This window comes from Lepidochelys kempii, chromosome 5 (assembly GCF_965140265.1).
Source record: "Lepidochelys kempii isolate rLepKem1 chromosome 5, rLepKem1.hap2, whole genome shotgun sequence".
NCBI classification, from domain to species: Eukaryota; Metazoa; Chordata; order Testudines; family Cheloniidae; genus Lepidochelys; species Lepidochelys kempii.
The window spans coordinates 45,008,010-45,032,781 of record NC_133260.1 but is presented as its reverse complement, the minus strand read 5'-3'; the positions used below and the strand labels follow the sequence as shown (position 1 = coordinate 45,032,781).

At 41.4% G+C, this 24,772-nt stretch overlaps 1 protein-coding gene across 4 annotated transcripts in view; it reads left to right on the top strand.

Moving 5' to 3' along the window:
• Positions 1-771: 771 nt before the first annotated feature.
• Positions 772-24,772, top strand: part of TENT2 (terminal nucleotidyltransferase 2) — a 74,544-nt gene continuing 50,543 nt past the window's right edge. Inside the window, exons 1-9 of one of the 4 annotated variants that reach the window (XM_073344141.1) lie at positions 772-986; positions 3,429-3,463; positions 9,221-9,412; positions 10,740-10,865; positions 12,984-13,233; positions 15,568-15,682; positions 15,795-15,886; positions 17,073-17,139; positions 18,626-18,695. In XM_073344141.1, coding sequence (XP_073200242.1) covers positions 9,258-9,412; positions 10,740-10,865; positions 12,984-13,233; positions 15,568-15,682; positions 15,795-15,886; positions 17,073-17,139; positions 18,626-18,695 — 875 coding nt within the window. In that variant the 5' untranslated portion in view covers positions 772-986; positions 3,429-3,463; positions 9,221-9,257. The other 3 variants (XM_073344140.1, XM_073344143.1, XM_073344142.1) reach the window with 3 other exon arrangements.

The following is a 24,772-nucleotide window of genomic DNA, read 5'->3' as shown; positions in this document are numbered from 1 at the left end:
GTAGTGTAGACCAAGCCTTAGTCTGCAAAGTTTTTCAGTGCCAATCCATCCCTGAGTTCAAAAAACAAGCTCTCTCTAGTGCTGTGTTTATACTTTCCAATTCTAGGTACCAGCTCTTCTCATCCCATCCTCAAAAGTCTGTACACGCGCCTAGCAGCCTCAGATGAAGCCCTTCCAAGGAGAAGGGACGTTAGGAAAGGGGAGAAAGTGTTTAGACTTGAGGAAATGAGGAAAGCAGCCTCGTTTTTAGCGCAGCGACAGTCCAAGGAGAAGCTGCCAACAGATGAACATATTCCTACAGGACAGGGTTAGCGGCAAGGAGCTGTTCCCGAGCCCTCTTTGCCAATTCCACCGCCCAGGCCTCTGCCCTACAGCGTCCAGCCGCCGCGGCGGGATCATTTCAGCCGGCGCGGGGGCCGGCTCACCTCTTGAAGCACAAACTCTGTGTGCCCCAAGGGTAAGTGGCAACGCCGGGACCGAAGTGATCATGAGGCAGCAGACCATTGAACCCGTTGCCGCAGCGCCGCCTAGCGGCTGAGCTCGCACCGCAGGCTCCAGGAGGCTCACGCCGCTGCAGCAGGAGCGCGGAGGGCTGTGCCCGCTCCCAGAAAGTTCATCCCAAGGCGGGGGCGGCCCCTAAAAGGCTCGCTCGTCCCCGCGCGCACAGGCAGGGAACAGAAAAAAACGACGCAGCCACGCCTCTTCTGCACCAGAGGGGGTGCTGCGCATGCGCACGGTGACCCGCCCGAGGCCGGGGACGGGAGGGGCACAGCGCTGACGTCGTGCCGGCGCTTTCTGGATCCGGGTCAGAGGGCGGCTCTCAGCTGGGTAGCCCCTGGCCCGGTTGACTTCCGGCGAACCCCTGCCGGCGGAAAGCAGAGCGAGCCGCCCGCCGCTGACCGCCCGGGGCCGGCACGGCGCTGCGTCCTATGCGGGGCTGGCGAGGCCCCGGCTCCTCCATTGCCAGTCCCTGCCCTCGGACTGGAGTAAGTGTCCCGGGCCGGGCGCCTGCCGCGGGGTCCTCTGCCGGGGGTGGCCGCGGGTGAATCGCTGCTCAGGACACACGGGAGGGGCCAGGGCCCCGCGCTCCGTCCCCCCCGCCCCCCGCTTGCTGCTGGGACAGAGGTATTGCGCCGGGGGGTACAGAGCTGGGAGCTTCGGCGCTGGAGGTGGGGTGGGAGGGATAAGAACGGCCATACTGGGTCAGACCAGAGGTCCGACTGGCTCAGTATCCTGTCTTCTGACAATGGCCAATGGCAAGTGCCCCAAAGGGGATGAACAGGGAATCATCAAGCGATCCATCCCCTGTCGCCCATTCCCAGCTTCTGGCAAACAGAGGCTAGGAAGACTTCAGAGGATGGTTTTGCATCTCTGTCTATCCTGGCTAATAGCCATTGATGGGCCTATCCTCCATGAACTTCTCTAGTTCTTTTTTTTTAACCCTTTTATAGTCTTGGCTTTCACAATGTCCTTTGGCAAGGAGTTCCACAGGTTGACTGATCATTGTGTGAAAAAAATACTTCCTTTGTTTTATATCTGCTACCTATTGATTTCATTAGGTGACCCTTAGTTCTTGTGTTATGAGAAGGCGTAAGTAACACTACCTTATTTACTTTCTCCACACCAGTCATGATTTTATGGGCCTTTATCATATCCCTACCCCAATCATTTTTATTGTTCTTTACCATACCTTTTCCAATTCCAATATCTTTTTTTTTTGAGATGGCGTGACCACATCTGCACTCATGGATTTGTATAGAGGCAATATGATTTTTCTGCCTTATTATCGTTCCCTTTCCTAATGATTCCCAACGTTGTTAGCTTTTTTTACTGTCACTGCACATTGAGTGGATGTTTTCAGAGAACTATCCACAATGACTCCAAGATCTCTTTCTTGCGTGGTAACAGTTAATTTAGACTTCCATGACTTTATATGTATAGTTGGGATTACGTTTTCCAAAGTGTTGCATTTATCAACATTGGATTTCATCTGCTGTTTTGTTGCTCAGTCATCCAGTTCTGTGACATCTCTTTGTAGCTCTTCGCAGTCTGCTTTGGGCTAAATTGTCTTGAGTAGTTCTGTATCATCTGCAAATTTTGCCACTTCCCTGTTTACCACTTTTGCCAGATCATTTATGAATATGTTGAACAGTACTGGTCCCAGTACAGACACCTTGGGTACACCACTATTTATCTCTCTGCATTCTGAAAACTGGCCATTTATTCCTACCCTTTGTTTCCAATCTTTTAATCAGTTTCTGATCCATCAGTGGACTTTCCCTCTTATCACATGACGGCTTACTTTGCATAAGATGTGTGGCGTACAGAGCTGGGGCCTAGGGCACTGAAGGTGTGTGCCGGGAGATGTGTGGGGTACAGAGCTATGGCTGCCTAGGGCACTGGACATGAGTGCAGAGATGCGTGGGGTACAGAGCTGGGGCCCTGGAGGTGTGTGCGGTACAGAGCTAGGATATATGGCTTGGGCAAAGGTACTGTTCTGTGGTTTGGGGGCTGGCAAGATGTGAGGGCATGTGCTTGTGGCACTAGAGTACAGAACACTTGAGGGGTGTGTGTGTGTGGGGGGGTTGTAGTGTAGTACAGAGCTGGGGGCTCGGGCACCAGGTGCAGGGCACTGAAGGCATATGTGTGGTATGCATGCTGGGATCTGGAGGCATTAGGCCATAGCACACTGCAAATGCAGGTGGGACTCCACGGGGTTGGAAGCATGGGGTGTGTTTATTGGTGCAGTTGTTGATGAGCCTGGAAACACAAAGGTGGGTATGTAATGTAACCTAAGGTTTGCAAAATGTTTCCACAATTCTGCAGAGCACTGATGAAAAAGTGATAAATGATGATAAATTCTATATTTAATGAAATAAATATAGTTTTAGTGACTTAAACATGAACTGAATAATGGGCTGAATCCAATAGCCCCTGTTCCATTTATTTAATGTATCTTATATTGTCCCTACATTTTTAGTTTTTCTTATGCCAAAGATATTTGTATTGGCAGTACAGAACTGAGTTGGAGAAGTTGTTGAAGAGAAATTAGAGGATTTTTGGGCAGCTGGGTAGGGGATAGCTGGGACTTGTGGCACCTGGTAAGATGTTTATAATAGATTTATAGATTTCAGGCAAGAAGAGACCATTGTGATTATCTAGTCTGACCTCATGTACAACACAAGCCATAGAATTTCCCCAAAATAATTCCGAGACCAGATCTTTTAGAACAATATCCAATCTTGATTTAAAAATCGTCAGTGACACTTGGTAAGTTGTTCCAATGGTTAATTACTTTCACTGTTAAAAAATTTACACCACGTGGGGGGAAGGATCCAAGGATTTCATTGTGGATCTTTTGGCCATAGCATTGCTGCAGGAGCTTATGTTCAGCTGGTTATTCACCATGGCCCCCAAATCTTTTTCAGAGTCATTGCATCCCAGGAAAGCATCCCCCCAAACTGTAAGCACAACCTACATTCTTTGTTCTTAGATGTATGTTTACATTAGCCCTATTAAAACACATATTGTTTGTTTGTGCCCAGCTTACCAAGCGATCCAGATCGCTCTATATCAGTGACCTGTCCTCTTAGTTATTTACCATTCCTTCAATTTTTGTGTTAGCTATGAACTTTATCAGTGACGATTTCATGTTTTCTTCCAGGTCATTAATAAAAATCTTACATAGTGTAGGGCCAAGAACTAATCCCTGTATGGTCCTATTAACAACACACTTGATGGATGATGATTCCCTGTTTACAAATACATTTTGAGACCTGTCAGTGAGTCAGTTTTTAATCCATTTAATGGGTACCATGTTAAAAAAACCAACCAAAAAAAAAAAAACTAGGTAGATGTAAAATTAATCAAATTTAATGTGGTACCAAGTCAAGTGCCTTGCAGAAGTCTAAGTATATTATGTCAACACTATTACCTTTATTAACCTAGTTTGTAATCTCATCTAAAATAGATATCGAGTTATTTTGACAGGATCTATTTTCCATAATCCCATACTGATTGGCATTAATTATATTAGTTTTCTTTAATTCTTTATTAATCAAGTCCCAAATCAGCTGCTCCATTATCTTACCTAGGATTGATGTTGGACTGACAGGCCTATAATTACCTGGACGTTCTGTTTACCCTTTCAAAATATTGGCATTGCGTTAGCTTTCTTCCAATCTTCTGGAACTTCCCTGGTGTCCAAGATTTCTTTAAGATCAACATTAACAGTCCAATAAACTCCTCATCCAATTCTTTTAAAACTATTGGATGCAAGTTTTCTGCACCTGCTGATTTAAAAAATGTCCAACTTTAGTATCTGCGATTTAACATCCTCCTAAGATAATGGCAGAGTGTAAAGAGTTATGTGATATGACTACATCTCTCTTTTTTCCCCCCCCAAATACAAAACAGCAATATCTATTGAACATTTCTGCTTTTTCTGCATTATTGGTAATTCTACCATTTCCATTTAATAATTGACCAATATCATTGTTAGAATTCCTTTTGTTCCCAATATACTTTTAAAACTCTTTATCATCCTAACTTTGTTGGCAATGGGTTTCTTCTTGTGTCCCTTTGCTTCCCTTATCCATTTTCTAAAAGTCCTAGCATCTGGTTTATATTCAGAACTATGAGCTTCTCTTTTCTTTTAGTTGTTATATATATTTATTTTTTATGGCTGTTTTCACTTTCCCTCTAAACCAAGTCAGTTTTTTAACCAAGATGGCCTTATTCCTCAATCGTGGCTTTTGGAGCATCTAGTAAAGTATTCCTAAATATGTGAATGATAATTCTTCCTCCCAGCTGATTTGGCTCATAATTGTATTCAGCTTTGTGAAATTGGCCCTTGTAAAGCACCAAATATATATATTATTGGTCTGGACTTTATTCTGCTTGCCCATTATAAATGTGACCAAGTTATGATCACTTGTACCTAAGTTACCTTAGGTACCTAAGTACCTAAGTTAATTTTAAATTCTGTGATCATTTCTTCATTATCTGTCAAGATGAGGTCTAATATAGAATTCCCCCATCTTGGATGAAACAATTTCTGAGCCAGGAAGTTGTCATCTACAATACTTAGAAATTCCAAAGATGTTTTGGTACTGGCAGCATGAGTCCTCCAGCATGTGTCACCCAGACTGAAGTCCCCCATTATCAGTGCTTTTTTTCTGTAAGTCCATAAGGAGCTAGTTATGTGGTTCCCTAGTGTGTGTTAAAGTTCTGTAGCAGCCCCTTATGCCCCGTTGTGTGCTTTATGTGTTAGGACATTGATCCATAAGCATTCAAGATCATTTTCTTCTGAGTTATCAGTGACTTGGAAACAAGTAATGCCATTTTTTACATAGAGCACCACTCCCACTCCCCTTTTGGCCACTTGATCCTTCCTAAATAGGTTTTAACCATTAATTCCCTTTACTGAAGGTTAAAAATCATCCCACCAGATTTCAATTATACCAACAAGAGCAAATTTATGCTCATAAATGAGCAATTCCCTCTTGTTTGTTACCCAGGCTCCTAGCATTTTTGCATAGGCAATTAAAGAATTTCTTCTCTTCATGTCCTTTGGTTCATGATTAATTTTGTTCTCAACGTCTTGATTTGTGTGGAGTGCTCAGACCTTCCCTCTTTTTACCCTCCTCTTTTGTTATTATTTTAACTACCTCCTGACTACTCTAGCCAGCCAGCCCCTGAGAAGATTGGTCCCTCTTCTGCTGAGCTTGAGGCCATCCAAACTTTACAGCTCCCTTTTCTCACAGAAGATGGACCCAGAATGCCTCCACCGAGCACCCTGAATCTCCACCCCACGGAGCCTCACCTCCTGCATCCAGAGGACCCCTGCACTCAGACCTCTCTCCCTGCTGAGCCCCCTTTCTCTGCACCTGGACCCCTTGGAAAGCCGCTCCCTCCTGCATCAAGACTCCCACTCCTGCACCCAGACCATCCCCCGCAGAGCCCTGTGCACTCGAACCTCCACCCCAACGAGCCCCTTACCCCACTGAGCCCCAATCAGCTGCACCTGGACTCCCCCCTGAACTCCCCACACCCAGAGCCCCCTGCCAAGCCTCATCCCCTCACAGTCCCTCTGCTTAACCCCAACCACCTTCATCTGGACCACCCTGCAGAGTCCCATTCCCCCTGTAGATGGAACCCCGCAATGAGCTGCCTGCACCCAGATTGCCCCGCACAGAACCCTCTCACCTCACATCTGGATTCTCACCACAGTAAGCCTCTCCACACTTGGATGCTGGCTGAGCCTGTTTGTCCCACACCTGGATAGCGGGAGAGCTCTTTGTGGACAAGCTTGGTTTTCTTACAGATTGGGCTGAGCTGTCATTCACAGGTGTGTCCTGTACATTTCTCCGTTCCTTTGGAACAGCTGGATCTTGAGAAGTCTTTTCCACCGTTTCCACACTGAGGACCTGGTATCAATTGGAAACTTCTAGCTTTGTGGAATTCCTCTTGATCCTTGTCTTTCTGGTGGCCACAGCCTGCCCATCCTCATCTATCTCCAGCTGTATAGAATGCTGCTGTGACCTTTTGCCTCTGGTGGTTACAAACTGCCAGGTCTTTTCTCTGACTCTCTCAACTCCTTGGTGGCCAGCTCCTTGAATCTGGAGTACTGATGTTTCCTGAATCTGGCTTGTCCCGGAATTCCTCAGCTTCTCTGATTCTCTGTAGTGTCTCTACTTGCCCCTTCAATCCAAGTGGATGCCATTTTAGGTTTGTCAGCTATGCATGTTAGGACTCGTCTGTATGGGGAAATCTACCAGCATTACCAGGCTGCTGTAGTTATATTGGTATAATTACCCATGTGGCACTATATGTAGCGGTATGATAATGTTGGTAAATTTTCCCATTAAGACAAGTCCTTACCTAAGTGTTTCTACCTGGATAATCAGTGATGAAAATTAATTTAAATATTAACATAATTTTCAAGCTTTCTGATAATTATCACCATTTGCATAAACTGAGCAGTTCATATCTCTGAGCCATGGGTTTAGGTTGTATTCTGATTCAGGAAGCTAACTGGTGCATTGATTTATATTTGGTTCATGGTTCTTTACAGCCATTTTTAAAAGGAAGTTTGGATTATGAATCAGTTCTCTTGTAAAGGATGTACTCACTTCAGGGGTTTTGTTGCTTTGGGGGTCATGGAATACACACAGATTTAGTGCATATGAAGGGATGTAAGTTTTAGGGGATGCTGAAAACTGGGTGTGATGTGTGATGCAGTTGTTGCCATATCTGGTGCTGAAGTGGGAATGGATCGTTTTTTTTTTTTTCTTCTTCTATTTGTGGTTTCTCTTTTCTTAAGCAATTGGGAAATTCCCACTGAGTTCCTTAATGGTTTAACTTTCTTTTTAGCATGAGCATATCAGTGTTGTGGATGGCACTCTTTTTTCTTTTCTTTTCTTTTCTTTTCTTTTTTTGTGGGGTAGTGTTTATAAAATCAAGTTGACAACCTAAACATGTGGAAATATCTCACTTTATTTTCAAATTATTTTTAGGCATTCCAATGAAAAAGGTTGTTTATACAAACATCCCTATGCACAGTCTTAACTCTTGCAGCCAGCAGCCAGTGGGGCTACTTTATGTGATTAAGATTTGTGTTTGGGTTTAAGTCCCTGAATGTGAAACTGATTATAAAGAAAATTGAAAAAACTCTCTGGCTTTCACTGCAGCAAAGAGAAAGGAGAAAAGTAAACAGCAGTGATGAGCAAACTGGATTTGAAAATTCTTTTGAGGCAGTGTTCATAACTTAAGAAAGGAAACTTGTTTATAACATAAGTTGAGTTTAAGAAAAAATGCTCAGGAATTTCTGTAGTACATTAAAAACTTCATTTTTGAGACAAATTAGACACAGAATTATGATTGTTTTTTTCTGATTCTATACAACATATGTGATTTAAGTTATACTTTCTGGCATTTTCCTACATGGTGGCAGATTAAAATAGTGGGTTAGGTAAATTGTAACAGACTCACAAATGTTTGTCACAGTCAGCTGAAACAATGTGTAATTAAAAAAAAAAAAGTCAAACTTTTACTACTATTGCCTTAGAACAGTGGTTCTCAAAACTTTTTTTTCCACAGACCACTTGAAAATTGCAGAGGGTCTTGGCAGACCACTTCATGATTTTTCCAAATGTTGTTTGTACCGTTATCTAACTATTGTAAAGTGCTTTGGATAAAAGCCCTTAATAATTAACGATATTTTGTTCTACAAATAAAAGCACACAACTCGTATTTTAAGATCAGGAGTCTTTCTAATGCGATGGATGTGCCCTCTCTTCTCTGCTGTGGCAGCCCCCGAGCTGGGTCTGGGACGGAGGAGTGTCACAGCTGCCATAGAGCTGAGGCTGGGAAGGAGGGCCGTCTCTCCCCGGCAGCTGCAGCCCTGGAGCTAGGGAAAGTCGCCTCTTTCTCTGGTGGCTGCAGCCCTGCGTGTCCCAAATTCCTCCTACCCCCTCTTCTCACCCCATTGCCCCCTCCCACCTACCCGAAGGCCACCACATCCCCTTACATGTGCATCTTCTCCAGGGTCAAGGCACCTAATTAGTGGATCACAGTTTGAGAGCATCTGCCTTAGAACTCTATCCTGTAAATGTGCATATGAGTAACTTTATGCATGTGAATAGTTCCGTTAGACTCAGTTATATTGTGGAAACTGAAATCATTTTAAAACTCTATATTACATTTCACCATTAATGTTGGCTGCTTACTTTTCACATATTATTCATCTTGAGCATGATAATATACTAGTTTTGTTTTATGGTCAGTTGCACCTTTTGGTTCTTATCTAGTAACTGGGTGCCATTTTGTTTCTTTTGGAGTATGCCTGGAAATGTTTAACTCCAAGTAGACTGTTTACATGGAAATCAATTTTCAACAAGACGGTGGAAACGCCTACCTTTAGGATTTGTAAAACATTTTTAACAAAAACTAAATATGAGGAATTTTCCCTTTTAAAGAATTTTCTAAATCAAGGTAACTAGTAATTAAAATGATTTTGTTTTACACAGTGCCTTCTCAGAGGCGTTAAAATACCTATAGGATAAGGCTGAGAAAATCGAAGGTGACTTCTAGAAATCTGTTTGATTATTCTAGTTGTTCAGTGGCAAAATAGTTAAATCAATGCGTGACTTGAAAAGAAGTACATAATTAGTATTTTGTTAACTGCCTAATTTCAGGATTTTTTAAAATGTTGATCTAGGTAGAAGACTACATGTTCACTTTCAGTGAAGAAGAGCATGTTCCCAAATTCCTCCAACTTGGGTCGTCCACCCTTTCTTCCAAAACATCAGCAGCACAATAATTTCTTCAATGAGCTTCCTCTGAACATACCGCCCACTCTTCTCTCTCATCAGCAAATTGTTGATGCTCGGTTCAACTTTCAGAATGCAGCGTAAGTACAGTAGAATTTCAGAGTGGGAAATGATTCCCGAAAGGCCTGTGCTTTTATTTTTCTTAAACTGATCTCTCTTGGAGGGAGGAATCCAGGGGTGAAATTAAGGTGGTACGGGCCGGTACAGCGTACTGGTAAAAAGTGGCCGCCTGTACCGCTGACTTTAAAGTGCTGCCGCGGCAGCGCTTTAACATGGTTGCTCCTTTTGCGCCCCCATGTTGGCAGCCCTGCTGGCTCCCTACTGGCAGGGCCACTGATGGGGGGGGGGGGGACGCAAAAGGGGCAGTGACTTTAAAGCGCTGTTGGGGCAGTGCTTTAAGCAGGGTCCTTTAAAGTGCTGTTGAGGCAAAAAGACTCTGCTTAAAGCGCTGCCCCTCCTCCCTCCCGCCCCCCCTCTGGGGGCCGCTGACTGGGGAGATGCGGGGGCAGGGGGAAGGAGCAGCTACCGTGCGGCCGGAGCCCCAGGCTCTTTAAATTGCCGTAGAGCCCTGGGTGGTGCGGGCGGGCTAGCTGGGGAAGGCTGACCTCCCCCACGCCTTCTGCCCGGGGCCCTGCCCCTTCTGGGGGGCAAAGCTGCCCCACCCCAGTACTGGTAAGAGACACATTTTACTTTCACCCCTGGAGGAATCAAACAAAGATAATACTCTCAGAGAATTAACAGATGTCACTGTCAAATCAGGCCCAAAATTTATCTTCCTTTGAAGGAAAATAATTTCTGTTTATCACTGGAGGGTATATTTTTTTTCCAATATATTAGGCTTTATGGCATATAAAATATTTTAATTTTGTTTAGAAATTGATACATTTTTAACATGGATTTACATTATCTCTCTTGGTGGCCTGCATATTCAATTACTCTTCAGTGGTGGATGAAACACACTCCAGCGCAATACGTGATGCATCACAGCAGTGGGAACTAGTAATACAGTGGGTCTTTGAGGATCTTAAATTGAGAATGTGTGGGGGTGCTGGTGGAAAGTCAAGGGGAGGAGATGAATAAAGGAAAGGAACATTTGGCTAGGGTTACGTTTTAAAGCATGAATGTTCTCTTGAGAAACTCATGTTAACACTAAGTGTTGTTTTTGAGTGAGTTTGCAAAGTTCCTTTTATATTTGTACGCTGCACAGTGACTACCTCATTTTCTTATTCTAGTCAACTTCATCCTGTGAAAAGTATTCTCCTCCTTCTCCTTTCAAATGTAAAGAATGGACATACTGCTTCTAAGAAATAGTTGGGGGTTTCTGCTGAATTTTTTTGGTTGAAAAGTGTAAAAAAAAAAAAATCCCAAACCCTCAGTTATAATCTGAATAATAATTATGGACTGCAGTCTTTCTAGAGCTCTCTTGAGTGGGAACCTTTCAACTATTCCAGCTGTTTCGCCACAGCCGTTGACATATGGAAATGGCAGCTCAGGACCTACATCAGCTGCCCCCACGTTATTCCGAGGCAGGAAGTAAGTATTTGTTAGTATATAATTACTTATGCTTGTAATGCACAAAAAGGTGATTTTCTGAGAGACTTGATGGCGAGATCGATTTGCAATTTTTATTTAAAATTGTCTAGAATCAGGAATATTGAATAAGAATACTGATGAAGTAGGTCCAAGTACATGTATACCAGCATTTTTAAGCATTCATATACCTGCTTGTGACAATATTAGCTGTAGTAGAAAAGTGCTTAGCATATACTGCTCTTTTATTTCTTTTTCAATTACTAGTGGTCCCTCCGCCATCTGACCTGCAAATCAGGGCCCTGATTCTGTATAAACAAACACACACGCGTGGTTAACTTGAAGTAGATTAGTGTCAATAACTTGATAAAAATTATGAGGAAGTAAAAAATTCAAGTTGAGTAGATCTGCTTTTTCAGTGTACATTTTATGGAGATGTTTCTGTGACATAGAAAACAGGAAGTTTGCAGCTTGTTTGCCTCTGCATCTTAGAGTTTGTTTGAGGTACATTATTAATTAAATTTAGCTTTTTATAACTTTTATTTATTTATATATACACGCACACATAAGAGTCTTGCTTTTTGGAATTTTGTAGGCAAGTTGCGGCTATTCTACAATAAATAAATAAACTTACACTTAGCTTTGTGTCCCTCTCAGTTGTCTTAGGTTTTTCTGAAAGGGAAATTCCAGATGGAAACTGGGTTTTGCTCAGTTTTGTGTCAAGCTGGATTTAGATGGAAATTGGAATTCAAGTAAATGTGCAAAAATAGGATACATAAGGAAACACAATGTTATCAAAACATGTTTTTATATTTAAAACTGATTATTTATTAAACAAAGGAAGTATTAACTGTAGCTAACAAATTGACAGATGGAAATCTGGCCATGGTGACCAGAAGCAAAGATATTTAGGTGTCTAAAAATGCAGATAAAGACCTTTTGAAAATCCCATTGGTAACCATCTGCATCCGTAGGTGTCTAAATATCTTTGAAAATCTGTCCCCGTGTCCTTTGTTTTTAGAATTCGTATCTCATCCTCTCCCTCCTGATTTTTACTCCTAGATTGGAAGAGGAAATCAGGCATTTCTGTTGGTTTTTTTTTTTTAAATTCCCAATCAGTTTCTCAAATTTCAAATTGTAATTTTAAACAGGTTTATTTTTTAAAAGAAAAGTTCATTCATGGTGCATTTTTGTAAAGAATAAATATACTTTTCTTTTATATTCATGTTTTCTTTGTATACAAAACTAAAGCATCCTCTTCTGTACGATAGCTGTTTGAGAGTATCTAATACAGCTTTGTCACAATAGGAGTTTGAAATGCCAAGACCAATGTAAGACCACAACATCACATAATAAAGTATATTTAGATTTCTAAAACTAATGACATGCTCAGTTATATTAAGTTTGTGTTTGAAACGGAGACGTTAACTTTGAGCCACATTGCTGAATGCATTAAACTATAAATATTTGCCAAATGAATAGTGGTTCTTTTTTGCCCAGATTACACATTTTACTGTCTGTACAATCTAAACCTACACAGACAAATTCTACATTTTGAATGGCTATTGTGGTAAGTTTCTCTCTTTTTCCCCTTCCCACCCCTGAATTTATCAATTTTATCACTGGGTATACACACTGGACACAACTTTTCACTGCACCAATGTGGATGTAATTTACAAAAACACACTTTTCGGTAGTGAGTATTTCAGAAAAAAAGTTTAGGTTACTTTTCATAAAAATAGCCTGACCAGACTTCAGCTTGGTTAGTTATATTTCTGCCTAACCGAATTCACCATTTAGTTTCAGTTGGCGATGGTATTCGTTTTACTGTTGTATAATGTAAATTGTCCCATTAAGCAGCTGGTGGTGCATTGCACTTCAGAGTTGACTGCACTTCAGCGGTTATCCATTCTCTTACGTTATCCATTCAAGATTTTGATTTACGTAGTATCTAGGATGGGCGTGCCTCTTGTTTTTTAAAAAACCTTTGTTTTGCTGAAATATTCACTGTAATTAACTGTTAGTATTCGTACTTCAGGCTCTTCTTTAAGTAATTCATTATTGGATGTTGGTACATGTTTAAAATACAAACTGGAGGGATACTGTCTTTGTTTTTTGCAGGAGGCTAAGTGAACAAAATGTTCCTTATAACGTCAAACGTCAGCGGTTTCATTCACCTCATTGTGAGTCAACTCTAGTTAACCAAACAGTGCCTTTACCAGAAGAACGCAGATACTCATTCCCAGGATCAATTCCTTCACCATTGTTTCATGCACATTACATACCAGATTTGACTGGATGTGTTCCACCTTTGCGAGATGCTCCATTTCCAGACCCTATAGAAACCACGCTCCCTGTGGCCAAAGATAAGGTAATGCTAACACAGGCCTGAGTTTTACTTTCTTCTTGTGCGATGTTCAGATTGTATCATTTATGTGAAAAAAGTATAAAGAAAACATTTAATGCTATTTTCTTAAGTATTAAAGGTAAGACACCATTCTGTTTTAAAAAGGGTTACCTAGGGAGGTGGTAGAATCTCCATCCTTAGAGGTTTTTAAGGCCTGGCTTGACAAAACCCTGGCTGGGATGATTAACCTGGGCTTGGTCCTGCTTTGAGCAGGGGGTTGGACTAGAAAACCTCCTGAGGTCTCTTTCAACTCTAATCTTCTATGATCTATTAACAAATTTAAATGAGCTAGTTATACTACTATACCTCTACACCAATATAACGCGACTCGATATAACACGAATTCGGATACAACACAGTAAAGCAGCACTTTAGGAGGCAGGGCTGTGTGCTCCGGTGGATCAGCGTATCTGGCTCCGACATACTGCTCTGAGCGGCGTGTTAAGGGTGCCGGGCCGGGGCCAAGGAGTTGGATAAAGGGCAGAGGGTCTCAGGGGCGGTCAGGGCACAGAGACCAGGTGGGTTGGGTGGTTCGGAGGTTCTGGGGACGGGGCGGTAAGGGGAGGGGGAACGGAGGCATTGGATAGGGTGTGGGAGTCCCAGGGGGCTTGTCAGGGGGCAGGGGTGTGGATAGGGGTTGGGGCAGTCAGAGGTAGGGGGTGGGGTTCTGGGGGTGATTAGGGACGGGGGGGGTCTCTGGATGGGGTAGTCAGGGGACAAGGAGTTGGGGGGGTTGGATGGGTCGTGGGTTCTGAGGGGTCAGTCAGAGAGCGGGAAGTGACTATTAATGGCAATGCTCGAGGCCAAAGCAAGTTTGATATAACGCGGTTTCACCTATAACATAGTAAGATTTTTTTGGCTCCCGAGGACTGCGTTATATCGGGGTAGAGGTGTACTTGTCGCTTGCATGATGCTTTTACGGAACACTTACAAACATTAACTACTTTAAGTCTGTTCTCCAGCTGGTAGGGAGACTCTTGTCTCTCAGGCTCCCAGGAAAAGTTTTTTTGGGAGGGTTTTATGGCAGCATCTGCTGCTGGGTTTAACAAACAAGGCTGCTGGTGCCTTCTTGCAAGGGGCAGAGAATGTCTTTAGCTCAATGCTACCTCCCTGTTTTCTTCCTACATGTGGATGTCATGAAATCTGCATAACTGGGTCAGGCAGAGTGCAAATCATAGGGGTCTCTATTTGTTGCATCACATGTGAAACAGCAGAGATAAGACTAATAAGTAAAGAGACCAGTAGCGTGGGAGATGGCTCCCTCTGTAGTGTAATGAGAGAGCTGTAGAGAAGCCTCTCTGCCCAAACCGGGAGGAGGTGAGGGAGAATTTATCATTCCATTTCTGGGGATGTGTAAGGGAGGAAAAAGCCTTTTTTTTTTTTTTTTTTTTTTTTTTTGCTTTATCCTGCATCTTATAGGATGTGTGGGAGGAGGGGCATAGCGGATATAATCAAAGCCGGTGGTAGGCATAAGCAGACTAAGCAATTGCAGGTCCCGAGCAGCTCAAGGGTGCAACCTATTCACTTTTCAGTACTGTATGTATTTGGTGGAGGGGGTGGCAAAAATATTCCTGCTTAGGGCCCCCAATGGGCTAGCACCATCTCTCGTATAATGGTATCAGAGCCACAAAATAAGAACAAAGCCTGCTGCAGTCTTTTCTTTTGAAATTGAAAGACTTATTATGTAACAAAGAACAGGGAAGTCCCATGTTAGAATTTTCATTTTTAATAAGGTCAAGAACGTATTGAGACAGGTCTTGTTATACTACTGTGAAGATATTTACCTCAAGACGTTTATTATTATGCATAGCTATACAGTAGATCAAGAGAAACTGATGCTTATTTCCAAACGAAACCAGTATTTTTCAGCCAGACAGCTAGTGTCTTGATTTTTCCTCTCATGCAAACTGTCTTCAAAATAGTTTTTTTAATATTTGTGTTTTTCCTGACATTGATAAACAAATAGGAACTTTTAAAGTTATGAGTCAGTAGAGAATATTTGTAACCTTTAGGTCTGCTCTTTGCTTGGAAGGTTGCAGATATTGCCTGGCTGAAGATGGAAATTGGCCTGCTGTGGACAGCTTCTCTCCACATGTTGGCCAAATCAGTGTTGTGTGGGTGATTAAGGTGAATTTTGGTTGGATAAGACTCTAAGAGTGAATAGACTTTGGAAACAAATATAGACATGCATATTATATGTATTTTATTGCCTCTTAATTATGATGTATTCTGTCTTTTTCACGGGAAAGAATAACTTATCCATTATAAAAGGTTTTTTTTTTCGTGGGGGGTGTTAAGTTAAGTCAACAGGTTCTGGAGTTGTTTCAAGCATGTCAGCAACAAACCTGCGACTTGAACAAAAAAGAGCTCTGCCGAACGGAACTCCAGAAGGAAATTCAGCGAATTTTTCCACGTATGTTGTTTCTGGCTTTTAGTACATATTTTAATATTTAGGTTTCAGATATATGATTTTGTTCAAGCTAAGAAAAATCCTCAAGCTTGGTTCTATGGTTCTGTTGCTACAGAGAGCAGACTCTTCTTGGTTGGATCCTCACTGAATGGATTTGGTACTCGTAGCAGTGATGGTGACCTGTGCCTGGTGGTTAAAGAGGAGCCAGTAAGTTGCTTAAAAAACATTGTTAAAATGGGTAGACTGTTCACATAGTAAACTCTGTAATAAAGCAAATTGTCTCTTTTAAGATATTACCTCGAAAAGTGTGTTTTTTGGTTTGGTGGATTAAGTCTGTTTTTGGAATCCACCCCTGTAAGAAATTGAAAGGTATACAGGCGGTGTCAAAACCTTCTGTTTAACACCTATATTTCACATTGCTGGAGCTTTGATCTGTGGCTCTCAGAATTCTTTACAGATCTTAAATAACTTCATGCAACAGCCCTGTAAAGTAGTTGTTTATCTTAATTTTACGAATAGACGGAACTGAAACACAGAGGGATGAGGTTAGTTGCCCAAGGTCACACTGGAAAATCTGTGACACAGCTGGGAATACAACCCAAGTATCCTGTTTCTCAGTTCTGTGCTCTTACTTATTAGAACTATCAGTCTTGCGCCTTTTAAAAAAAAAGGGAGTATTTTTTTCTTAGTTGCCACATCAAGTAAGGCAGATAGCGAATATAGCTGTACCTTCCACGTCTTAGATTTTTCAATAAACGTACTTTACTTCAATAGGAGAAAAGTTCTCAAATGGGAAAATGACTTGAAGTCCAGGTTACATATAGTGGTGACAGCCATTTGCATTATTATGAGAAGGCAAAGACGAACTTCCCAGTGATACAAAATCCTATTGAGAAAAACAGAGAATGAACTTTTTAAGAGGGAATAGAGACTCAGTAATTTTACTGAGTTGCCACAGTAAGAAACCGTATGCAATGTATCATCAGTAAAATGTACTTTACTACATATAGTGAGAGGAAGCTAAATACAGGGAACTGTGTTAAGTTCAGAGAAAAGGAATCGTAAAAATAAGTCTTAAGTAGAGGATTCTGGAGTATTTTTTTAGGTAACACCAATTCAAGTGAATGATGCAAAATTCCAGTTTCTTCAGATATGGATTGGCTTCCTTTCACAGTCATTCTGTGATGTGACTATGATGCATGTTAAGCAGTACTCCATATGAAATGTTTTAGCTGGTGCTAAAGAAAATATTATGAAGGCTTTGATAAACTTCCTGAATGTTGATAGGTTTTTACATGCTCATGTCAGATTTTTTCCATTCACTGTAAATATTGTCTAAGTAGGGAAAGAAGGTAACGTATTTATGTTCTGTATTTTAAATTTCATATTTCAGGTAAATCAGAAGACTGAAGCAAGGCATATACTCAGCTTAGTCCAAAAACTCTTCTGTACTAAACTTTGTAAGTCCCAGACAATTGGTAACAGTGTTTGTAATTCTGGAGGGAAAATGGATATTTCATTAAAGTTACCTATATATGTGTATGTTGTCTAGATTCCAATCATGTGAGATAAAAATATCATATAATATACAGTATCTTATCAGAAGGGATAAATGGTACAGTAGTTAGAAAGACCTTTGCAAATTCTAAAATCAGATAGACATGACTTTTTAAATTTCACTGGGAAGATTGTTTTTAATAGACTAATATTGTACTATAGTGCTTGCAACCCAAACCTTACATCTTTGGGTTAGTGAGAACCTGATTGTAAACATGATGAGAAACGGTTTAATCTATATTCACAACCCTGAGAGAAAAACAAAATAGTATTATAGTGAGGAGTAAGTTAATTTAAGGTGGTCTTAGAGGTAAGAACAAAATGTTCTTACTTTTATTTTCCTTACACGTTCTACTTCTGGTTTAATTTACAGTAGTGGAAAGAGAAAATAAAATGTTATGTGTCTGATACAGAAAGCATGCAAAGTTCAAGTGGTCCCAAATTTTGCTAACGTAGTGAAGACTGTTAAAAGTTCTGTTCTCTGATGGTTCTCCATGATGGTTAAGCTCCTTTGGACTCAGCTTTTCTCTCTCTGTCTCTCTTGATTATTGCTGAGTGAGATATGCCTCTGGGAAGATACGTCCTAGCTCCCAAAAAACAAAGTGCACGTGTGGTCCATCCTCCCTCCTCCCCTTTGAGGGAAAGAGTTATACTAATTACAAAAATGACAATGACTTGTCTTCTATGTTGTTAGAATGCGAGGGAACATCTTTCTTAGAACAGAGTCAATTAACCAAATTAACAGTTCCTGTAGAGAGTTTTAAGTACAGTATGTATGTATAATGAAGATATAATTCTTGCATTAAGACAAAATCAAAGTACTAATCTAACAAAATGTAGAATTAAAAAATCCTAAGTACGAAGGAAAATGATTAAAAATTAGACAGGCTAGTTACATGTCACACCCACAGCTCAGTGCTAGTCTGTTTTGCTGTATATCAGCAGACTGTGGGCCTGGCTTCCAAGTTTTAGGTCTGGTTTTGTACCTCCTTAAAGTAAGTAGCACTAATATAAGCGGTTTCATTGACTTCATGGTCCTTTTCATGTGAACAAGGACTATTCAATGTAACATTTGAAGAATTGGTCTGTTTAGGGTTAATCTGCTTATATCTCATGCCCCATTGAAAAACCTTCCACCAATGGTTTTTTCACAGTAGAAGTAAGTTAACTTTAATTTTTTCTTATAATTGCCTAGATTGTATTTTAGCTAGTAGTTCTAGGTTTACTGCAAAAGTTCATATTGGACTTCATTAAACCACTTTACCTAAATTCACTAGTCAGCTCCTATTTACTAATTGTGAACAAGCTGACGACTACTTTAGAATCCAGTTTTCTTACGGTCAGCATCTTGCATGACACTTCATTGAATATATTTTTCCTCCCTTTCAGCAAACTACATTGAGAGACCTCAGCTGATTCGAGCAAAAGTGCCAATAGTGAAGTTCAGGGATAAAGTCAGGCAAGTACCTTAAATTAACGTCCTTTCTTAGGCCTGATACAGTAAAGTTCTTAAACATGTACTTTGCACTTGAGTAGTCCCATAAAATCATGCTTCTTATTTGTGACATGTGCTGTAGTCAGATCATAGATCTTGTCAGCTAGCACAGTGGTAATGTCAGCTTATCTCCTTCCTGGCCTTAAGCAATTTTCACTACTGGAGAGCTGTTGAGTTTTTATGATGTGAATAAATAGCAGCACCGCATCACATGTTATCATGTACACAGCGTTTTGTTTCTTAAAAGCCTTAGTTAATAGTAGATCTGTGCAAGAACCTTTTCTCATCCTGCAAATATTTTTGAGATTTTGAAAAATTTCCAGTTCTACATTGGGACATATCAGAGAACTTTTGAAATCTTTTGTGAAAAAAATCAGTGAGAGCTCCCACCCCAGAATAGCTACTGTTCCTGTGGTTAGGGGGCAGACCTGGGAAGTGGATATTGAGGTTCAGGTGAATATTCTAACTACAGAGACGGAGAATCGAACTCTATCTCTGATCTATTGAATATTTACTTATTTATGCAAAGTGGAACAGGTCAAACAGGAGAGAGTGAGTCATCCACTATGAGAGTAGTAAATAGCCTGTGAGCTAGAAGATTCGCCTTGGATGTAGAAGACCCATGTTTAAGCCCATGCTCCAAATCACACAGCAGAAACTTGAACCTGTACATCCGACTTCCCAGGTGAGGGCCCTAACCACTGGGCTATTCTGAGGTGCGGGGGTGGTTTCTAGTTTTGACCTGAGGCATCTTTCCTACCAAAAGTGTAGTTGCTGGTGCAGTCCTGCAAAAATTAGCATTTTTCCAAAGAAACGATATCTTAGGAAAAAATTCCCAAACAGCTCTGGTTAATAGTTACTTCATTGCAGGATAAAATTCAAAGGGGAAACAATTCAAGATGTTTTCACCATTTAAGTGTTTAACTGTTGTCAAGAATGAATTCATGATTTCTTTGAGTGTGGATCCCACTGTGGATGTGAATGTGCCTCACATACACAAGCTCAGAATCTTTTGAACAGTAGTAGCTGTTGGTGCTTCGCATGCCCCCTGGGCCATCTCATGTTCCCATACCAAGACATAAAGGGCAGAGTGTCTACAACCCTCCCTCAGTTGCCTCTTACTGTCTGTGGCAGAAAAATGGAACCTGGCAAATGTTCAACCCATTACACATCTTGAGCTCAAACTTTGTTTTGTGAAGAAACTCTTCTTCACTTCCCATTATCTTTGACTTAGATGTTTAAAAAAAATGGGTACATGCCTCTTATGTCCCCTGTACAATAGGGCAAGGCATTTTGCACCAGCTGTCATCATGACAGACTCTAAACCCACAGGGTTTAAACCCTGTCTTTCATGTGATGGCCATATGCTCTTAATTGATGGGTTCAGCAGATGTCTTTTCTGCTTCAGGGAAAGGGAAGTCCCCAGCAAGTGTGGTGGGTTTTTGTTTTTTTTTTTTTCCCTGCTGCATCTTCTCTTCCTGCATTCAAAAACTGAGAGACATCAGGCTCAAATTACATCTACTTGAGCAATCCATGACAGTTATGTCTTAACCTGGGGAAGAGAAATCCACCAACCCAGAGTTGTGGGGCCTATCCATGGCAAGTGCCTCCCTGTAACCAGGCACCATAACCTTCGTTCCAGTGGGGAGAAGAAGTCTTTGAAAAAGACACCCAGACCATTTGTACTGGTGTCAAACTCTCTGACATAAACCATCCAGGCATTGGTCCTTTTGCTTCAACAGCCTTGATACTGTTTCAGCACTGACTCTGGGACTAAGAGATCCAACATAAGCACTGTCCACTTCCCAAAGCTCTGGCTGACAGAGTTGTACCAAATGCACAAACACCTCAGAGCATGCAGCAGGCTTATCCTGCAAGGAGGAGGAACATTCCTCACAACAAATTGTCAAACCCCTCATTGATGTCGAGAGCTGGGAGCAAAGTACAGATTTTGAAAAAGGTACAAGAGACTGTTATGCTTGTATTTGACCTTCCTGCAGATACTTGCTCTGGTGCTGGGGTCGATACCAACCAGCAAGACCTTCCCAGCACAGAGAGACCCCTTCAAGGAACTCTAATCCCCTCTTGCATCATCATCAGCACAGATAGTGACAGTGGACGCTCTGGCACTAGAATGGCATCCAGTGGCACTGCCATTCCCAGAGATGTACTCCTCTTCGCCATCTCCAAGCCACACTTTTTCTTCCCTACTTCAATTAGGGAATCATCCCTTGTGGGTCAGAAAGAAGCCTAGAGGGAACTGTGGGAACATTCTGTACTGGGCACTGATATGTGACTGGCTGTGGACAGAAGAACTGTAATTGGACCAGTACCCTTATAATCTGTCACTGTGGCCTTTACTGGCGCTGCTGGGCTCTACCCTTCCACATGTCCAGAAATGCAGAGCCTCATCCCATGTACTGAAAAAGCAAACACCTTCATCCTTTCTCCCACGCTGCCCCCATGCTTGGGAAGAGCTTACCATAAACATCTGCAAAACTAACTTATTATCCTCCTTTAAAACCAGCCTTAAAATTCTACCTTGCCATGAGGCCTACACAAAACTTGGCAATGGTTATGCTGCTGAGACCACTACCTATCCTGCTGACCAATACTGACTCACTGTTTCCTTGTACTTCCTATCTGCCTTTATCCTCTGTTGTCTTTTGCCTTAAACTTGGATTGTAAGCTCTTTGGGGGCAGAGAATGTCTGTCTGTTCGGTTTGTACAGCACCTAGCACAATGGGGTTCTGGTCTGTGATAAAATTGCTCTCCATCTTCTCTCATCTAATGGTATCCAATTTTCTTGAGACTAATGCTTACTTATCTACAGGTTAGAGAACCTCCTTCCGTATGGAACCTCCATGTTGTCCTTTCAAAGCTTATGGAGCCTCCCATCAAACCCCTCTCAGAGAGCTCTATCTACAGTCTTACACTCAAAACAGTCCTTTTGGTGGTCATCAATTTGGCCAGAACAGTGAGTGAGCGTCAGGCACTCGTGTCAGAATACCTGTATACCTCATTCTGTATGGGCATGGCGATATTGATACATCATGCAAAATCCATTCTCAAAGTGGTTTCTGAAGTCCATTTAAGCCAATCAGTTAACTTACCTCTGTTTTTCCTGAAACTCCACACCAGGGGAGAAAAAGCTACATACTCTGGACATATTCAGAGCTCTTCTATATTACACCGATAGGCCCAAATCTTTCAGAATGTCTCCTTTTCTATTTGTGGCTATAGGGACAGGCTACTTCATGCACTCCATTATCCGTTTAAGTATCCTTTGTATCTAATTGTGTTACCAGCTGGCTGTTGTCTATCCTAATGATGATTATTAAGGCTCACTCCAGCTTAGTCTAGATGACATCTGTAGCCTACTTCTGAAATGTACTGATATCTGAAATCTGCAAGATAGAACAACCCACTCATATATGTCAAGCATTATGCACTGGATTTAGCTCGATCTGATGCCAAGTTTGGGAAAGCTGTACCTCAGTTTCTGTTCAACTGATGGAGCTGACGCTCCTTATGCCACCATCCCTTGCCTTTCTATAGTAGCAGTGGCTCTTAGAGATGTTGTGGTAAGTGTGGGTCCCATGACCCATTCTCCATCCCTGCTTTTGGAGTTCTCAGCAGTCAAGGGCTTTAAATTACGAGGGAACCGAGGGAGGGCAAGGGACATGGCTGTTGCACAGGCACATGTGCTGCCCTGCTGGATGTGTCTGTTGAAATGTTGAAAAGTTTTAAGTTTGTGCATGTGCAATTCAGACCAGGGAAGGGTTGTCACTTCTTACCCTGTAACACTTAGTGCCTCTCAGTGCTTTGCCACTGTAGCTCACTACCTGGGACATGGAATCAGCAATAAGCATGCAGGTCATACCCCGAGTGTCTGTGTGCTATGCAGCCAGCCCTGGTTCAGCAATTCTGACCTGAGCAGCCTGTCTACAGACCCACTCTGGCTTCTACCAGCTTTGGTTACAACCAGTAAGGTGACCCCAACATACTCCCAGTCCCAAATTTTCCCCAAACCTTGTTCTCTATGTCCAGCCCTCTCCTGGACAGTTCAGAGAAATAATAAGGTCTGTGTGTCTGTTTAAAGGAACAAAAGCACATCACAGTTTATTAATTTAATTGGAATAAATGTATCCTCCTGCAAACCCAGCACAGAATTGGTTTATAGGAAAAAAAAATGTATTAACAATAGGGCATAGGTTAAGTGATGCCAAGTAAAAGAAATAAAGTTAGAAAGGGTTACAAGCAAATCAAAAGGGAAAACGGTCATCTAAAAGATAAACTAGGAAGGTATAGGCTTTGTTCAAGATGGTTTCTCACACCAATCTTCCTTCTTCCCAGTCATGGCTGACTTTCTCTCAGTCAGGACCTTCCACAGAAGCACAAGGTGCTGGCTTCGCTTGTCTTTGTGAGTGAAAGATCTTGGCCTAAGCAGATTTCTCACTTTATTTGAAGTTTCCAGAGACTTCAATACCACCTTCATTGAAAGACCCATCTTTCTCCACTTGCAAGAATTCTGTTCCCTTGTCTGTCAAGTGATGGATGTCAAAGGTGGCTTCTGTCCTTGCTTATATCTTTCAAATTTCAGTGACCTTGTTTCAAGAGGCAGGATGGCCTCATGCTATTCTTCCCTTCCTATAAACTTCCCATCCCCCTCCTTATGTAAATAGGACTTCTATAGTTTTTTGGTCATACCTTGCTTAATTTCATTGGAGACCAGTAGATAGCTGCCTTCCCTCCTGGCTGAGAGGGAACCTGTTTCTGTTTAGGCACAGACTTTAAAGCACAATATCATTAAGTATTCATATTTCCTCACGTAATGTTAATACATACATACATTTCATAATAATCACCAGTGTATCGTTAACTTTCAGAAAAGACTTCTCCCTGTAAACTTGGATAATACAGTAACACTATATACAATCAGTTGATTCAATTACTTATCACTTGAGTCCTTCCACCCCACCACTATCTTTATAGACCAGTAAACTTCTGCAATGTATTGTTTGAAAAGTAAAACCCAGACCAAGCTTCTCTCTCCTGCTGGGGCATAGATGCCATGCTGTCTCCTCCCCCACTTGTTAGCTTTATAGCTGTGTTCGTCTGATATGGTAAAATGGGTCTTCTTTGTCTCTGCCTGATCACCAGGCTGGTCAGAGAAGCAAATACACATTCCTTTGTCTAGGGCAGACCTGGTTACCAACTTCCCCTGGCATGCCTGGTTTAAACACATTTTATTAATCATTCCAGCATACATCCATAACTCTTAATACACACTGCATATATACCTCACACAAGAATATTAATGATCAGTGAGTTGTTAAATTTTCAAATGCTTCACAAGGCATATTTTTTACAAAGATTATTACAATCGTGCGTAGGGTGTGAATACAGGGGTGCTTAGTGTCACAGTGTGTGATCCACATGCACACCTATGGTGGGATCCACAGTAACAACATCTCGAAGAACCATATTTACTGTAGGGTAAGTAACTGATCTTTGTACTTTGTGGTAAAACCATCTTAACATCAATTGAACATCATTTTTTGTAAAGACATATTGTTTTTTAATCATTATGCACAAACTATAGAGCCTGGTTTGAATCAAAATTAACATTCTAAATACTTTGTGGAGAGAGGTGTTGAATTTGTAGCAAAAAATATGGACTTCCATACTAACCGTATAGTACAAGGATTATGCATGTGCATTAAGTACTTGGTTTAGTATTTAATTTTTAATTTTTTTAAACACTTGAGGAAAAATGTCTATTTTTCACATAGATACACATCTTAATGAAAGCATAATGGATCCAAAAAAGTTCTTGTGAAATTTATGAATGAATATGAAAAGAACATTAGTCTAATAAGAGGGATGCACTAGGATGCTGTACAGCATAGTTATTTATATCCTGTTACCCAGCTAAGTTTTCAACATCTGAGTGCTTACTTGGAAAAAAGATTACATGTAAAAGCATTAAATTAGTGACAAAGTATAGGAATGGTGCCCAAGTCTTTCTAAATGTATGG